Source organism: Phocoena phocoena, chromosome 7 (genome assembly GCF_963924675.1).
Source record: "Phocoena phocoena chromosome 7, mPhoPho1.1, whole genome shotgun sequence".
Classification (NCBI taxonomy): domain Eukaryota; kingdom Metazoa; phylum Chordata; class Mammalia; order Artiodactyla; family Phocoenidae; genus Phocoena; species Phocoena phocoena.
In genome coordinates this window covers 2,005,202-2,023,520 of record NC_089225.1, presented here as the reverse complement: position 1 = coordinate 2,023,520, position 18,319 = coordinate 2,005,202, and the positions used below count along the sequence as shown (strand labels likewise).

The following is an 18,319-nucleotide window of genomic DNA, read 5'->3' as shown; positions in this document are numbered from 1 at the left end:
AAAAGGGAACTCTTCTATTTAAAACAGCAAATTCGGGCTTCCCTGGTGGCGCAGTGGTTGAGAGTCCGCCTGCTGATGCAGGGGACACGGGTTCGTGCCCCGGTCCGGGAAGATCCCACATGCCGCGGAGCGGCTGGGCCCGTGAACCACGGCCGCTGAGCCTGCGCGTCCAGAGCCTGTTCTCCGCAACGGGAGAGGCCACAACAGTGAGAGGCCCGCGTACCGCAAAAAAAAAAAAAAAAAAAAAAAAACAGCAAATTCTCCAACTGAAGTTGAATTGAATTGAAATTCACAGCAATCTGAATGAAAATGAAATTACTATATATTCAGACTTATGGGATGTAGGAAAAGGTGTGCTGAAAGGTAAATTTGGAACTTTGGATGCATATATTAGAAAACAAAAAAGCCTAAAGATAATAATAACCTAATACTGATCACCAATTTATAAAAAGGTAAAACAAAATAACCCCCTCCAAAAGTAGAGGGAAATGAATATCTAAAAGCAAAAATTAATGAAATAGAAAACAAGCATATAATAGAGGGTGATCAACTAAGATAAAGCTGTTTTATAAACAAACAAATGCTCAGCAAGACTGATCAAGAAAAAACAAACAGATAAGGCATGAATTACAAGCATTACAAATAAAGAGGGGACACTACCACACGATTTACAAATATTAAGAGATTATGAGACTATACTGGAATAGGATAAACATACAGATCAGTGGAACAGAATTAAGAGTCCAGAAATAAACCCTCACATTTATAGTCAATTAATTTTCAAAAAGGGTGTGAAAATAATTCAATGGGTTAATATTATCTTTTCAACAAACAGTATTGGTACAACTGAATATCCACATGCAAAAGAATGAAGCTGGACTCCTGTGTAGGAAAGGGTCATCTCAGCAGGGACCTGGGATGACCAAACCCTGCACATTCCCAGGAAAGGTCTGGCCCTTGGTTGGCTCCTAGGAACCAACTCTGAGCCACTGGAATACTCAGCCTGAAGAATGTCTGTGTGCCTGAGGCTTTGGGCCATTGCAATAGCAGTTTCACCAGATATTTTATGCTAACAATGTGATTTATAGCAAACAGCTGTTTTTGCTCTGGATCTGGAGTCTGAGTAGCTGAGGTCAATCGTGCATGTGCTACATGCCTACATTACTGACCCTCAATAAAATTCCTGGACACCAAGGCTCAGGTGAGCTTCCCTGGTTGGCAGCACTTTGCATCTGTTATCATCCATCACTGCCAGGAGAATTAAGCACATCCCCTGCAGCTCCAATAGGAGGGGGACACTGGAATTTGCACCTGGTTTCTCCTGGACTTCACCCAGGTGTCTTTTCCCTTTGCAGATTTTAATTTGTGTCCTTTTGCTGTAATAAATCATAACCTTGAATAGAACAGCTACTTAGTCCTGTGAGTCCTTCTAGCAAATCTAGCCTGAGGGTGGTCTTGGGAACCCCTGACAGAAGACCCTACCTCACACCATAAAAAAATTAACTCAAAATGGATCACACCTCAAATATATGAGGCAAAACATAGGAATAAATCTTTGTGACTTAGGTTAGGCAGTAAAGCACAAGTAACCAAAGGAAAAATTGAAAAACTGAACTTTATCAAAATTAAAGACTTTTATGCTTCAAAAGACCCCATGAAGAAAGTAAAAAGTTAATGGGAGAAAATACTGCAAATCATATGCCTGATAAGAACTGGTATCTAGAATATATAGAGAACGCAATAATAAAAAGACAACTAATTCAATTAAAAAATGGGCAAAGGATGTGAACAGACATTTCTCCAAAGATATACAAACTATCAATAAGCACAGAAAATATGCTCAACAGCATTAGTTGTTATAAAAATGCAAATCAAAACCACAATGAGATACTACTTCATATCTAGTAGGATAGCTGGAATCAAAGGACAGATATCAGGAGTTGGCAAGGAGCTGGAGAAAGTGGGACCCTCTAGCGCTGCTGGTAGGAATGTAGTGCTACCACTTTGCAAACCATCTGGTAGTTTCTCAAAATGTTAAACACAGAGATACCATATGACCCAGCAATTCTACTCCTAGGCGTATCACCAGAAGGAACGAAAACAAGTCCACACAAAAATCTATACACAAAAGTTCACAGCAGCATTACTCAAAAGTGAAAAACTGAAACAATCCAAGTATCCATCAGCTAATATGGATAAATAAAATGTGATATATACATTCAATGGAATATGATTTGGCAATGAAAAGAACGAAATACTGATACATGTGTGAACCTTGAAAATATTATGTTAAGTGAACGAAGCCAATCACAGCCACGTATTGTATGAAATGCCCAGAATAAGCAAATCTACAGAGTCAGACGGTAGACGGGTAGCTGCCGCGGGATGAAGAAAGGGGAGAATGGGGGTGGGGGGTGACTACTAATGGGTTCCTTTTTCAGGAGACAAAAATGTTCCAAATTTGATTGTGATTGCACAATTCTGTGAATACGTATCCCCGAAGCACTGGATTTTACACTTTAAATGGGTGAACTGTATGGTATGCGGGGGGAAAAAGCTGTTACTAATAAGATGAGAACTTACTAAAAAAAACCGTGTCAAAAATTAGAAAATTTAGAAAGATTCTTAGAAAACCTTTGAAAATACAACTTACCAAAACTGATACAAGAAGAAACAGAAAATCTGAATACCCCTACATATAGCAAAGACATTGAAAGTTTCAAAAACCATCCCATAAAGGAAAAGCTTCACCAATAAATGCTAGAAAACATTTAAGGGAAAAAATAACATCTTACACAAACCACTACAGACAACAGAAAAGAAGGAAGTGCTGTGAGCCATTTTACAAAGCCAGCATCCAAAAACTAGAGTGGAAGGTAATAAAAAAGCAATGTGACCCACTCCTCAGGTGTGGGCTAAGCAGTGACTTCCTCCCCCAAAGTGCCCTATGAAAGGGGGCGATGGCCGGTGTGGGTAACCTCAGCCAGGTGACCAAGGGCAACAGCAGCACTGATGAACCAGTGACAGCATGGTCCTCTGATGTGAGGTGATGAAAACAGCTCTGTGGTCCTCCTTCGTAAAAGCTACAACCCCAGTCTAATCAACAAAAAAACATCACATAGGGCTTCCCTGGTGGCACAGTGGTTGAGAGTCCGCCTGCCGATGCAGGGGACACGGGTTCGTGCCTCGGTTCGGGAGGATCCCACATGCCGCGGAGCGGCTGGGCCCGTGAGCCATGGCCACTGAGCCTGTGCATCCGGAGCCTGTGCTCCTCAACGGGAGAGGTCACAACAGTGAGAGGCCCGTATACCGCAAAAAAAAAAAAAAAAAAAAAAAAAAAAAAAAATCAGATAAATTCCAATTGAGGGACATTCTAAAAACACCTGACTAGCACTCCTCAAAACCGTCAAGGTCATCACAAACAAGGAAAGTCTGAGACACTGTCGTGATCTAGAAGAGCCAAAGGACACATGATGACTATATGTGATGTAGGATCCTGGATCAGAGGAAGAACGTTATAGAAAAGTGAGGAAATATGAATAAAGCAAGGGCTTTAGCTAATAATAATGTATTGATACTGGCTTATTAAAAATGTAACAATACGAATGTAAGATGTTAGTAATAAGTGAAAATGGGTGAGGGGTATATGGGAATTCACTGTACTACCTTTGCAATTTTTCTGTAAATCTAAAAGTATTCTAAAATGAAACACTGAAAGAAAAAAGTACTATCAAAAGCCACTCTTACTCATGAGCCTTGATGCAAAAATCCAAATCAAAATATTAACAACTTATATCCAGCAATATATAAAGAGGATAATATATCATGATCAAGTTGAGTTTAAACCAGGAATGCAAGGGTAGCTTAACATCAAACCGGATCCAAAAAATCCTATCAGTGTAAATCTAGCACATTAATGGAATAAAAACGTCATAAAACTATCTCAACGGATGCAGAAGTGTTTTATAAAACTAATATAAAATCCATGATAAAATCTCTTAGCAAACAAGGAATAGAAGGCCACTTTTCTGATCTGAGGAAGGGTGGCTATAAGGAACCTACAGCAAATGTATCATACGGTGAGATGTTGAAAGCTTTCCCTTTGAGATGAGAAACAAGACAAAGATGCCTGGAGCCTCCTTCTATTTAATGAGTAGGGATCCTACCCAGTGTGATTTAAAAAAAAAAAAATAGAAGGGGGAGAAATAAAACTGTCATCATTTCCAGATGACATGATTATATAAGTAGAAAATCCAAAAGAATATATGGGTAATTTATTACAATTAATAAGTGAGTTTAGACAAGTTGGTAGATACGAGGAAAATACAAAAAATAATTTTGATTTTAAACATCAGTGATAACCATTTAGAAAAAAATTAAAATACACCATCAAATATCAAATACCTAGAAATAAAGCCAACAAAAGGTGTGAAAAAGTTTTACAGATGAAAAGAGATCTTAGAGAATCTTAACAAATGGAGGGACATACCAGATTCATAAAAGACTTAATTTTATAAATTTGTCAATTCTTCCTAAAATGATCTATAGGTTTATTCATATCCTCATAAAAAATTCTAACAGGTTTCACTGGGACATGGAAAGGTGATTCTAAAATGTTTATGAAAATACAGATAGCAAGAATAGCTAAGGAACTCTTGAAGACAGAAAGACCTGCTTTACCAGACAAACGATTAACTATTGTAATTAACACAGAGGGGTGTTAGGAAAGGAAAGACAAACTGACCAATGGATTAGAACATGAGCAGAAACACACCTGCCCAGGTATGGTCACCTGACTCAAAACAGAGGCGGCAAGAAGAGCAGTTGGGAGGGTTGGTGGGAACATTTCAGATCCAAATGTGAAAGCAGAATAAGACATCCAGAAGACAACATAGGAGACATCTTCATGACCTTGGGGTATGCAAAGATTCCTTAAATAAGGCAGGAAATGTACAGCTACAAAATCTACATCCAAACACTGGATGGCAGAGCAATTAAGAACTATTCATCCAAAGGGTCCTAATGACAGTGCAGAGCTGGGGACCACACAGCTGTGAAAGGGGCTCTTCTCCCTCAGACACCCAGGTCCTGGCTCACTCCTCTTGTGTGTGGCCATAAGAAGCTGCTGCAGCTCCCAGGCTCTCACTCAGAACACACCCCGACTGCCCCAGGGGAGTGTCCACGCAGAGACCGGGAACTCACAACCTATTTTACTCTCTGTTTTGACAACTGTGACAGATGCAAAGGGCCGCCCTACACAGATACAATGACATCAGATAAGCAGTTCATTCATGTTTTTGCCTTTGCTTTGTAAAGGGAAGACAGTTTCAGGCCAGAGTCAAAGAAGGAAGAGAAAGCAAAGCACACCTCCACCAGGGCGAACTTCTCCTCGCTGGTGTAGTTGTAGCGGGTGGCACGTTCATACTCCTCGGCGTTGTCAGGGCAGTCCTTGTTGGAGTACTTGTCCGTTGGGTGCACAAGTTTCCACGAATACTGGTGTGGTCAAAAAGAGGGGAGACAAAAAAAAAAAAAAAAAAAAAAAGAGGGGAGACAGCCACACTGAATGCGAAATGCTTAACTGCTGGTCTGACTCACAGGACCATCACCAAAGCTACCAAAGGTCAGCCTTCTATTGTTCACTGAGTCTGAAAGTCACACAGCGGCATGTGTGCTCGCACACACATGCATACTATACATGCACACATGGGCACACGCACGCTACACGTGCACACACACACAGACACCTCACACACGCACACATAGTCCATCTCCATAAAACTGCAAAATATTCTGGCAATGGGACTTCAGGTTCAAGTTAATACGACATACATCAGGTAAAAAGGCCTGGATATTTTATGTGGAATATCTAAGACTATAAGCGTTTCATCACCATTTCTAAAAGAATCAGCCTTTCAAACAATCAGGTACCCATCCAAATATAATCATCCTTATCTGAGCAAAATAAACAACAAAGGGGAAAATCCTCTATGACTTATGGGTATCCAAATCTTTCTATGCATCAGAAACCACTTTACTAATCCTAAACAAAAGAAACTGAGGGCTAGAAATACACAGAGAGTGCTGTTTAAAAGAAATGAGCATTAAAAATCATCATAACAATACAAATTTAATTCTATCAATGTTTTAAAAGATAAGGCCCTTTATTTGTAATATATGTAAATGAAGTGTGCATTGAGCCGTCTTAGAAACATTTAAATTAATATATACTCTTATTTCTAGTGCCAAAGATAAAAAGCCAATTTGTTCTCGATCCAAAGACCAAAGTTAATGCAGAAAAAATATAATTTAGTCAAGTTTGGGAAGAAAAGCACTTCTAACCAAGTAGGGGGTGCATTTCCAAATAAAAGTGAGAGTGCCCACCACTTCCATCACGTGAGCACTCCACTGGGACAGCAGCTGCAAGCCCTGCAGCGCCAGGTCGAAGAGCTTCCGGTACTCAGCATCCGTCTTCTGAGCCTCCTGGCGGCCTGAGCCTGTGACCACCTAGAGAAGACAGAGCATCAAGCAGTCACAAACGTCCAAGAAACCACGTATCAAACCCAATCTAGAAGCCTACCCCAAATGCACACTCACAAAGTAGAAAATGATATGAGCACAAGACTCTTCAGTGCATCAAAAGGCAGAGCAACTGCAGAGCCCGCATGATGGGCACACGTAGCTCAAAACACAGAGAAAGGCCGCCACAGCCTGCGCTGGAGGGGCTTGCAGACCTGGTCCTTCCTGAAACATGCGTACAGCATGTTTCTAACTTAGTTAATAAAGGAAAACGTGCTCACATGTTTATTTGCTTATATCAAATAATGAAAACTTAGATTTAAGAATGTTTATCTACAGGCCAGGAAAGCAGAGGGTAGAGAGGAAGGCAGCCTTCTCTGAACATACCTCCTCTGACAGACCTGACTTTAGAACCACATAAACAGTTTATATATTATGATATAAAATTAAATTAGGGGGAAAAAGCAATCCCCCAAACTCAAACGCAAAATGAAACAATGAACTGAGCTGTGTAGGACTGAATTGGCATTGTGACCACACAGAGGAACCATGTAGTGTAAGTGCCTAACATTAAGGTTTTGATTGCCAAGTCATCCATTTCAAAGACATCCATCTTGAATAAACATATTGCCAGCTACCCAAGTAGATAAAGAGCCAGCCTACCCATGAAGTTCCCCTTGTAGAAAGCCCATGGTGACCTACATAATTGCCAACAGGGCTTTTCCCCTCCCACACCTTCAGCCCTGCTCTTATGTTTTAAATTCACCAACAGTGAACCCGTGAAACCCTAGGCACCCCACCCTCAGCCCTGACAAAGGCAGAGCCCCAGGTCTGTGCTCCCTCCCTCTCTACCTATGACCTCGCTTTGGGGCTCTGGGTGTGCTGTGTACCCTCTAGGACGTGTGAGTAATCAAACTTGTTTTTCTCAAAGTTCCCTGATGGTCACTGCAGAGGGTATGTGGCAATCGTGAGGACCACAAGGGCCAGTCCAGCCACAACACTGGCTCTGGTGCGGGCTGGAGGTGGGGTGTCTGTGGGGACTGCCAAGAGGAGTACAGGTCCAGGCATCACTATCTGTAGGCTGAGACCAACACAAAACAAACCACTTCAGTGACTTTGAAAAATAACGATTTGATGTAACATCCCTAGAGGAAGAAATCTAAGGACAAAATTAACTGCAAAATAAATCTGCAAAATAAATCTGAAGGGCTTCCCTGGTGGCGCAGTGGTTCAGAGTCCGCCTGCCGATGCAGGGGATGCAGGTTCGTGCCCCGGTCCAGGAAGATCCCACATGCCGCGGAGCGGCTGGGCCCGTGACCCATGGCCGCTGAGCCTGCGCGTCTGGAGTCTGTGCTCCGCAACGGGAGAGGTCATGGCAGTGAGAGGCCCGCGTACCGCAAAAAAAAACAATAATAATAAAATAAAAATCTGAATTTCTAGTAATTGTTATTAGCAGCGCCAGTACTGCTATTTTCAGTGCCAGTACTGCTATTTTAAGACTGCTGAGTGTATACTGAGACATATAATCTGACCCCAGTCAAAATATGCTGGGCTTCCCTGGTGGCGCAGTGGTTGGGAGTCTGCCTGCCGATGCAGGGGACGCGGGTTCGTGCCCCGGTCCGGGAAGATCCCACATGCCGCGGAGCGGCTGGGCCCGTGACCCATGGCCACTGAGCCTGCGCGTCTGGAGTCTGTGCTCCGCATCGGGAGAGGCCACAACAGTGACAGGCCCGTGTACCGCAAAAAAAAAAAAAAAAAAAAGCAGGAGTCTTTAAGAACGAGGACTTTCACCATGGGAGAAAAAAGAAAAAGGCAGAAGGAAACTGAAGTAGACTGACTAGAAAACAGTACTCCAAAGGCTGGTTTGTTTCTTTAGATATGCTAGGGAATCAATTATTTTAACACCTGATGCATAAAGCAAAGGAATCCAGCTCTGGAAGGCGCAAGGAGCTGAGAGGACCACCAAGCTGAGGCCTGGTGAAGTCTCACATCAGGGCAGGGGATGCAGCCGTCCACATCCCAGAGAGTCAGCTGGACCCCCCAGCAGCCCTCAGCATGGCCACCGAGAGGCGAAATGGGCCGGGACAGTGGGAGCTGACTATGACCAGGGCCCTGAGCCAGCAGCGTACAGGACACACAGGGGGACAGAAATCATGGCAAATGACACCAGAGGGAATGAGGGAGATGGCTGGGACAGGCATGTCAACCAACTGCAGTGTATGGAACTTATTTGGGTCCTGAGGCACACAAACCTGGAAAAATACACCACTAATGATAATGAGCAAACAGGGGAAATCTGAACAATGACCCACTATTTAATATTAGGGAATACATTTGTTGGTTTTTTAGGTGGGATGGTATTATGGTTATATGTTAAAAAGGGCCCTTATCTTATAGAGACACATGGGAAATACTTTCAGAGAGAGTGCTATGTTATCTTGGATTGCTTCAAGCTTACCCAGACCGAGGCACAGGGTTGGAGGAATAATTGAAAAGGGGCAGATGATTAAGCTCAGCATGGCACCTGAGGGGCCAGGACTAGTCTCTCCCTTTGTATGCTTGAAAATTTACGTAATGGAGAAATTGAAAAACAAACAAACAAACAAAATTTATTCCCAGAACCTGGCTCTGGTCACTGTTAGAAACTGAACAGATCTGGGGGCTCTTGAAGACTCAGGGTCTGTGCACAGCTGCACTGACATTCTCATGAACTATTCAAACCCAGCCGCTGGCCCTGCTCAGTACAAATCCTTACCCTCTAGACAAAAGAAACAACTTGAAAATAAAATTAAAAAGATAACTCCATTTACAATAGGATCAAAAGGAATAAAACACTTAGGAATAAATGTAACAGAATAAGTACAAAGCTTGTACTCTGAAAATGATAAAACATTTTTGAAAGATATCAAAGAAGGACTAAACAAATGGAAAGACATCCCCCATGTTCATGGATTGGAGGTCTCAATCTTGTTAAGATGGCAATACTCCCCAAACTGATATACAGATTCAGTGCAATCCCTATTAAAATTCCAGATGCCTTATTCTGTAGAAATTGACAGGTTGATCCTAAGATTCATAAGGAAATGCAAAGGATCCACAAATAATCTTGACAAAGATGACAAAACAATCTTTAAAAAGAAGAACGAAGCTGTAGGGCTTATATTATCTGGTTTTAAGATTTACTATAAAACTATAAAATCAAGACAGTGTGGTAGTGGCATAAGGACCGACAAAAGGTCAATGGAACAGAACTGAGAGCGCAGAAATAAAGCCTCAGGAGTAGAATCAATTGATTCCCCCCATCACCCAGTTTTACTGAGAAATAACTGACACACTGACACACAACTTTGTATTAGTTTAAGGTGTACAAGGATTTGATTTGATACGCATATCTTGTGAAATGATTATACAGTAAGTTAACATTCACCAACTCACATGGCTACAATTTTTTTCTTGTGATGAGAACTTCTAAGATTTACTCTCCTAGGAATTTTCAAATATGCAATACCGTATTGTTAACTGTAGTCACCATGCTGTATATTACATCCCCAGAAATTATTTATCTTATAACTGAAAGTTTGTACCTTTTGACCATCTTCACCCATTTCTCCCACCTCTTGCCTCTGGCACCCACCAATCTGTTCTCTGTATCCGTGAGTTTGGTTTTTTTTAGATTCCACGTAAAGTGATATTAAATAGTATTTGTCTTTCTGTCTGACTTATTTCACTTAGTATAATGCCCTTTAAGGTCCATCCATGTTGTCACAAATGCCAGGATTTCGTTCTTTTTAAGATTTTTTTGATGTGGACCATGTTTAAAGTCTTTATTGAATTTGTTACAATATTGCTTCTGTTTTATGTTTGGGTTTTTTTTTGGCCACGAGGCATGTGGAATCTTAGCTCCCTGACCAGGGATCGAACCTGCACCCCTGTCATTGGAAGGTGAAGTCTTAACGACTGGACCATCAGGAAAGTCCCAGGATTTCCTTCTTTTGTATGGCTGAATAATATTCCATTGCATTCTGTATGCCACATTTTCTTTATCCATTCATCTGTCTATAGACACTTAGGCTGTTTCTTTGCTTTGGCTCTTGTAAATAATGTTATAATGAATATGGAGGTGTACAGTCAGTTGACTTCTGTTGAGGGTGCCTTCAGTGGGGAAAGAATGGTATTTTAAAAACAGTACTGGGGGGGTTCCCTGGTGGCACAGTGGTTGAGAGTCCGCCTGCCGATGCAGGGGACACGGGTTTGTGCACCGGTCTGGGAAGACCCCACGTGCCACGGAGCGGCTGGGCCCGTGAGCAATGGCCACTGAGCCTGCGCGTCCGGAGCCTGTGCTCCGCAACGGGAGAGGACACAGCAGTGAGAGGGCTGCGTACCGCAAAAAAACAAAAAACAAAACAGTACTGGGAAAACTGTATATCCACATACAAAAGAATGAAGTTGGACCCTTAACTTATACCATATTAAAAAAGTAACTTAGGGCTTCCCTGGTGGCACAGTGGTTGAGAGCCCGCCTGCCGATGCGGGGGACACGGGTTCGTGCCCTGGTCCAGGACGATCTCACATGCCGCAGAGTGGCTGGGCCCGTGAGCCGTGGCCGCTGAGCCTGTGCGTCCAGAGCCTGTGCTCCGCAACGGGAAAGGCCACCACAGTGAGAGGCCCGCATACCGCAAAAAAAAAAAAAAAGTAACTTAAAATGGATCATAGATCTAAATATAAGAGCTAAAACTACAAATCTCTTAGAAGAAAACAAGGGGTAAATCTTTGTGACTTGGGTTAGGTAATGGTTTCTTCATTATGACCAAATGCACAAACAACCAAAGAAAAAATAGATAAAATAAAAAATTGTGCTTCAAAGGACACCATCAAGACAGCAAAAAGACACAGGAGAAAATATCTGAAAATCACATAACAGATAAGGGATAGAATATAAGAACTCACACAACTCTACGGTAAAAAAAAGGTAAATAACCCAATTTTAAAATGGGCAAATGACTTCAAGAGACATTTTTAAAAACTGGCCAATGAGCATATGAAAAGATACTCAGTTTCATTAGTCATTAAGGAAATGCAAATCCAAACCACAACCAGATACCACTTCGCATTCACTAGGATGGCCAGAATCAAAAAAACAGACAGCAGCAAGTGCTGGCAAGGATGTGGGGACATCAGACACTCACAGACTGCTGGTGGGTGTAACATAGTGCAACGGCCTTGAAAGCAGCCTGGCAGTTCCTCAAAATGTTCAACACAGAGGTGCCATAAGACTCAGCAATTCCATTCCTAGATAGCTACCCAAGAGAAATGAAACCTTATGTCCACACAACACCTGTATGTGGATGTTCACAGTAGCATTATTTGTAACCCACTGTCCATCAGTCAACAGCAGATGAACAAACAAACAAAATGTGGTGTGTCCAAGCAGTGGAGTATTATTCAGCCACAAAATTATTATAAATATTATAAATAAGCCATAAAATTATTGATACATGCTATAACATGGATGAACCTTGAAAATACTATGTCAAATGAAAAAAGCCAGTCACCAAGGAACACATATTATGATTCCATTTATATAAAATGTCCAGTAGGCAAATCCATAGATAGAAAGTAGATCGCCACGTGCTAGAAGGAAGGGGAATGGGGAGTGACTGCTATGGGTGCAGAGTTGCTCTGGAAGATGATGAAAATGTTCAGAAATGGACTAAAAACCTTTGAATTGTATAATTTAAATCAGAGAATTGTCTGGTATGTTGATTATGTCTTCATAAATCTGTTTAAAAATAAACTGTGCAAAGCTTTTAAAGGTCGATCTCTTTTCTCTTATTAAAATCATCATCTAATCATCTATGGGCTTCCCTGGTGGCGCAGTGGTTGAGAATCTGCCTGCTAATGCAGGGGACACGGGTTCGAGCCCTGGTCTGGGAGGATGCCACATGCCACGGAGCAACTGGGCGCATGAGCCACAACTACTGAGCCTGCGCGTCTGGAGCCTGTGGTCCGCAACAAGAGAGGCTGCGATAGTGAGAGGCCCGTGCACCGTGATGAAGAGTGGCCCCCGCTTGCCACAACTAGAGAAAGCCCTTCCACAGAAACGAAGACCCAACACAGCAACAATAAATTAATTAATTAATAAACTCCTACCCCCAACATCTTCTTTAAAAAAAAAAAAACACGCATACGCCCTTTTTAAAAAAAAAACAAACCATCATCTGATTATAAAGGCACGACAGCAGACACCAGAAGGCACACAGGAACCATGCATGCTGTCAAGTGCTCCTATCTGGAAAGGTAGAAGCCAGCTCTCTGTGTTGTCTGAGAACATCTCAGGAACTCAGTTTACAACTAAATCATGAAGTCCTGGGGACTGGCCCCCACCTCTACTCTTCGGGCTGCACTGGCCTCCGCAGAGGGGTGAGCTAATGTTCCTCATGGGGAGTCGGCCACCCACCTGGGGTCCGCAAGGAGGCGACGTCCCCCAAGCATTGGGGCGGTCTTTCAGTCATCTTGGTTACACGATGACAAGTGCTTGGGGGTGAGGGATGGAGTGCATATTGTCCTGCAATGAGCAGGACCAACAGATTGTTCCCCCCAAATGTAATGGGCCTCCTGAGAACCCCAAGGTACCGCGATCTCAGAAACCAGACCTGCGTATGTGGCCCCAAGTCCCCGGGTCCCTCTAGACCACCTGCAGCACCCACGCCACTGACCACCGCCCTGACCCTGACCTCGGTGCCTGGTCCACTAAGACGTGAGAAACGACACTCCCGCTGCCGCTCCCCCTCGCTCAGACCCCCGTGCCACCCACCCCACACGCGAGCAGCAATGGCCTGGAGCCAGGCTTGGGGCAGGTGTGGGGGACGTGACCGGCCCAAGCAAGGACACAGAGAGCCCAGCTGCAAAGCTGGAAGGAATTAACAAGGCCCACGGCCGAGAGACCCCACTTCCTCCAACACCCAACTCCAGGTCTCCTCTGGGCACTCGACGCATCTGCCCACCGACTCGGAGGCTCCTGCACTTTCTCCCTCTAGACACGAAAGGGGTGCAAGTCAGAACCACCCCTTCTGTTCCTGATGTCCTCCACTCTCCCCACCCCTCTCCTAGCAGCTTGGAACCATGGAACTACACTAGGAAATGCACTTAATTCATGGTCTCACCTCAGTCCTCAGCCCCGTGTTAACGTTTTTCTGAAAAAAGAAGATGCTTTCTTGTACAGCTGAACAGATCCAAACAAACTCCATTATATTTGCCCTGCCTCATCCATTATTATCAGTGCTTTTTAAGCACGCAGTGCTAAACTACGTTTCTCAAAGCGATCAATGGTAGTATTTGGGCGCAGAGAATACAAGGGCCACACCAGACCCCATGTCCCCAGGTGCGCTTTGCAGGCAGAGGCCACTCACCTCGTTGTTGCTATAGCGCGCCAGCTCCGAGATGAAGCGCATGTGGTCCTCCCGGATCTGTACCATCTGCTCGCAGATGTTGTACTGTGGGCTGCTGCTGGAGGACGTGCACGTCCATCTGGTGGTAAAGCGGAAGCATGCGTTACCTGACAGGCGACTGGCTGAGGGCACATGCACAGCAGGCCCACCTACCACCCCGGGAGCCCCGCTGCAGCCAAGAGGTAGAGGTGCAGAGGAAACGTGGAATTCTCTGCATGGAAACAGAGCCAGGCCTGCCTCATCTCCCTGTGTCAGAGCTGCGTCCTACCTTCTCACGTCTGTATTCTGGAAAAGGAACCGTAATTTCTCCTTAATCGGCAAACTACTTTCCACAAAGCTGAGAGGTGTTGCTGAAGTCAGGACACTGCAACACCCTTGCAGGGCCCCTTGACAGATTACTGCAGAGTAGGCAGGAACTAATATTTCCTTATTACTCACATATGAAAACATAGCTATAGTATAAAATAAGTCAGCCAAGGACTCAGGGACAAAAGTTATCCTTAATTAGAGAGTTGAAACTTGGAAATTAGACAGTGTTGCTATAGCTAACACATGTGCACAACACACCATTTCAGCAGCAAACGGATACAGCCAATGTGGTGGGAAAATGTGTAGCAAGAATTAAACCTGGGCTTCCCTGGTGGCGCAGTGGTTGGGAGTCCACCTGCCGATGCGGGGGACGCGGGCTCGTGCCCCAGTCCAGGAGGATCCCACGTGCCGTGGAGCGGCTGGGCCTGTGAGCTGTGGCCGCTGGGCCTGCGCGTCCGGAGCCTGTGCTCCGCAACGGGAGAGGCCACAGCAGTGAGAGGCCCGCGTAACGCAAAAAAAAAAAAAAAAAAAAAAAAAAAAATTAAATCTGTTGGACTTCTTGGGCAGAAAGCATGGGCCTTGCTTTGGGCTCAGAGCAGTTCCCTTGGTTCCCTCACACTCAGCACCAACTCACACCATGTTTTAACAAGTTGGTCCCCTTTGCTAGAAGGAAAGGATTCAGATTACGAGTTTTCAAGGTGATCAGTACACTATCTCAAGCAGCATCACTTTTTAACTTTCTGATTTTACTACAGGATTACGTGATTACGGCATGAGCAAAGGCAGCTCCCTGAGTGTGCAGTAAGCACACAAGGCCCAGGCCTTCTGCCAGGGTCCACCTTAAACACACTGGCCTCCCCTGCAGGCCCCAGACAGCATGTCCACCTCAGGAGAGGCATGGAGCCCAGAGCCCGATGCCAACATCTGCCCACTCTGCACCCACCCCCTGTGGCCAAAGGTGCTACGCCATTGGGCTGAGCTCTTGGAGCTGATTGTTGCACGCTCAGGCACCTGCCTTGGTGGCTGTGAAACACAGCATCTAATTGGTAATAATGGCCATTGATTTAAAACAGAGCATATTAAAAATAAAGAAAGTATGCAAAACTCCTTGTTTCCTGATTCTCTTACTGATTTTACAATTACGTATGATCTGGATCTGACTGTGTTTGTTAGGGTAGGAGGTGAGTTGTACATTGTTAACTTAAACTCAGGCATTTCCATTTATACCATGGAAATCAGCACACCCTCCAAATGAGAGCTCAAGTTGATGATGAAGTGAAGAGAGATTAGTGAATGTAATTTATAGGAAGGTGATCACATATCAGATTTAATGGCAGATGTGTTAGGAAACAAGCTGGCACAGAGGCTGGCAAACTACATACAACGTGGGCCCAATGCGAGCACCTTTTGCATGGCCATAGAGCCATACAAAACAGTTTTTACAGTTTTAAAGAGTCATTTAAAAACAACAACAACAAAAAAGAGTATGTGACACATGTGGCCAGAAAGGCCTAACGTGTTTACAATTTGGTCTTCACAGAAAAAGACTGTTTACCTTTGACTAGCCAGATTGAGGTGCAACTGTATTTTTCAAAACCATGGCTGAAGGGAGACCACGTGTTTGGCAAAAGTCAACTAAAGCACCCTATGAAACTCAAGTGGATATGTGGAAGCTACAATAAAAAGTACTGTGTATTTATTATCATTTCTAGCTGTAAGCTGCAGATGCTTTACGACAGGGATTGGCCATCTTTCTCAGGACAGGTCCAGAAAGCAAATGCTTTAGGATTTGGGGGCTACACGGTCTCTGTCACACATCAGCCATAGAGCCATCATCTTAAAAAAAACTCTTTAAAACTGTAAAGACCATTCTCAACCACAGAGACCTTGGGCCTGGCCTGGTTGGGCCCTTGGGTGATAGCTCTGTACCCTCTGTAAGTTACACGTGAATATCCAGCCGCTCCCCAGCAGGCTGCTGTTAAGCTTTTATAAACACCCAGAGCATTTGGTTATACTTCCGTACTTGTGGCCAGCACTAACAGAACTCTTTGGGATGATGGAAAAGTTCTATATCTGTGCTGACCAAAACAGTAGACCCTAACTATTAAATATTTGAAATGTGGCTATCCCACTAAGGAAATAAATTGCATTTGTAAATGAATTTAAATGTAAACATCCACTCATGGAAAAGGCTACCATATCACGCATTCGGTTCCACGTGGTTGAAAATGTCAAAGGTGGCATCTCTGGATAGATAAGTGGAGTTTTAGGAACCACAGTGAGAACACTGCAGAATGCTCTAACTGGACAGCTCACTCTGCCTACCGAGATTTATTTTCCTCATAGTGGGCGCTGGTCTTGATATATCTTGCCAGTTCTATTTGCATGTCCCCGAACAGCGGAACCACCTGGAGCTGCTATATTCAAAGAATAAAAAAACCCAGGGTCATTAAATATGTTTAGTCACCAAATACAATCGCAAGAAGAATGAATAATGCTAATAATTACTGTGGGTTGAATGCTATCTCTGCAAATCACTTACTGCAAAAAAGTTGTAAACAACTTCTACGTTCACTTTAAGAAGAACAAAATAAAAGTTAAAAACCAACTCTCATAAAACCAATTAAATATTAAAATTAGGGCTTCCCTAGTGGCACAGTGGTCGGGAGTCCGCCTGACGATGCAGGGTACATGGGTTTGTGCCCCGGTCCGGGAGGATCCCACATGCCGCGGAGGGTCTGGGCCCGTGAGCCATGGCCGCTGAGCCTGCGCGTCCGGAGTCTGTGCTCCGCAACGGGAGAGACCACAACAGTGAGAGGCCCGCGTACAGCAAAAAAAAAAAAAAAATTAAAATTAACCTACCTTGTTGCTAGATCCATGGTCATTAAAAAAAAAAAAAAAATCAACTGTATTTCTATATACTAGGAACTATTAGAAAACAAAAATCTAAAGAGAAAAAAATTACAATAGCATCAAAAAATAAATAAAAAGTATATATTATTAAATCCAACAAAATATGTGCAAGACTTCTCGACAAAAACAATACCAAGAATTCTAGAGAAATTTTTAAAATTCTAAGGGAATACAGAAATACATTAGGTTCATGTATATTGGAAGACACGGTATTTTAAAAATATCAATTCTCCCTAAATTGATCTATAGATTCAATGGAATCACAAACAATATTCCAAGAGGAAAAATGGTTTATGGGTTTTCTGTGTGTATGTGTAAATCAGCAAGTCAATTCTAAAACGTATTTCAAAAGATGGAGGGACAATACTCAAGACAATTGTGAAGAACGTAACTTGAAGACTGGTAAGTAGACCTGCTGGAAACCTACAGCAACTAAAGCCAGCATGGCCCTGGAGCGCAGGTGCAGACCAGTGGGGCAGAGCAGAGAACTTAAGGCAGAGTCACACACATACAGACACCTGCTTTATGACACAGGTGACTCCTCAGAGCAATGGAGGGGAAACGGTCTTTGCAGTAATTGGACAGAGTCAACTGGATACCTAGAACAGGAAAAAAAAAAATCCAAAAATATCAACCCCCTACCTCACAGCATACACATGGCCAGTTCCAGGGGCATTATAGATCTAGATGGAAAAGAAATGGTGATGCTTCTAGAAGGTATCACAAAAGAAAATTCTCGAGAGTCTGCTTTATCAAAGATTTCTTAAAGTGGACATCAAAGATTGATATATTGGACCACATTAAAATTAAGAACCTCAGTTCACCAAAGACTCTTCAAGAAAGTGAAAAAAAAGAGCCACATAGGGGAAATGCATGTATTTTAGAACACATGTATCTGACAAAGGACACATACCCAGAATACATAAAGAACTACAAATCAACAGGGGAAAAAAAGAATGAGAGACTTGAAAGGACACTTCACAAAGAGAACACACAAAAGACTAATAATACCATGAAAAGCCATCAGGGAAACATCAAGTAAACCACAAGGAAACAGTAGCCAATAAAATCACAAGGACATACATACACACCCTTCAGGATGCCCCCCTCCTCCCCCAAAAATGACAGAGCCA

At 43.3% G+C, this 18,319-nt stretch overlaps 1 protein-coding gene across 8 annotated transcripts in view; it reads right to left on the bottom strand.

Annotated features, from left to right (window-relative positions):
* Positions 1–18,319, bottom strand: part of CYFIP1 (cytoplasmic FMR1 interacting protein 1) — a 94,414-nt gene that overhangs the window by 37,528 nt on the left and 38,567 nt on the right. For all 8 annotated transcript variants that reach the window (XM_065880313.1, XM_065880312.1, XM_065880319.1 and 5 more), the window contains 4 exons: positions 16,599–16,690; positions 13,926–14,043; positions 6,382–6,504; positions 5,368–5,493 (listed from right to left, as the gene is read on the bottom strand). In XM_065880313.1, coding sequence (XP_065736385.1) covers positions 5,368–5,493; positions 6,382–6,504; positions 13,926–14,043; positions 16,599–16,690 — 459 coding nt within the window. The remainder of the gene's footprint in view (positions 1–5,367; positions 5,494–6,381; positions 6,505–13,925; positions 14,044–16,598; positions 16,691–18,319) is intronic.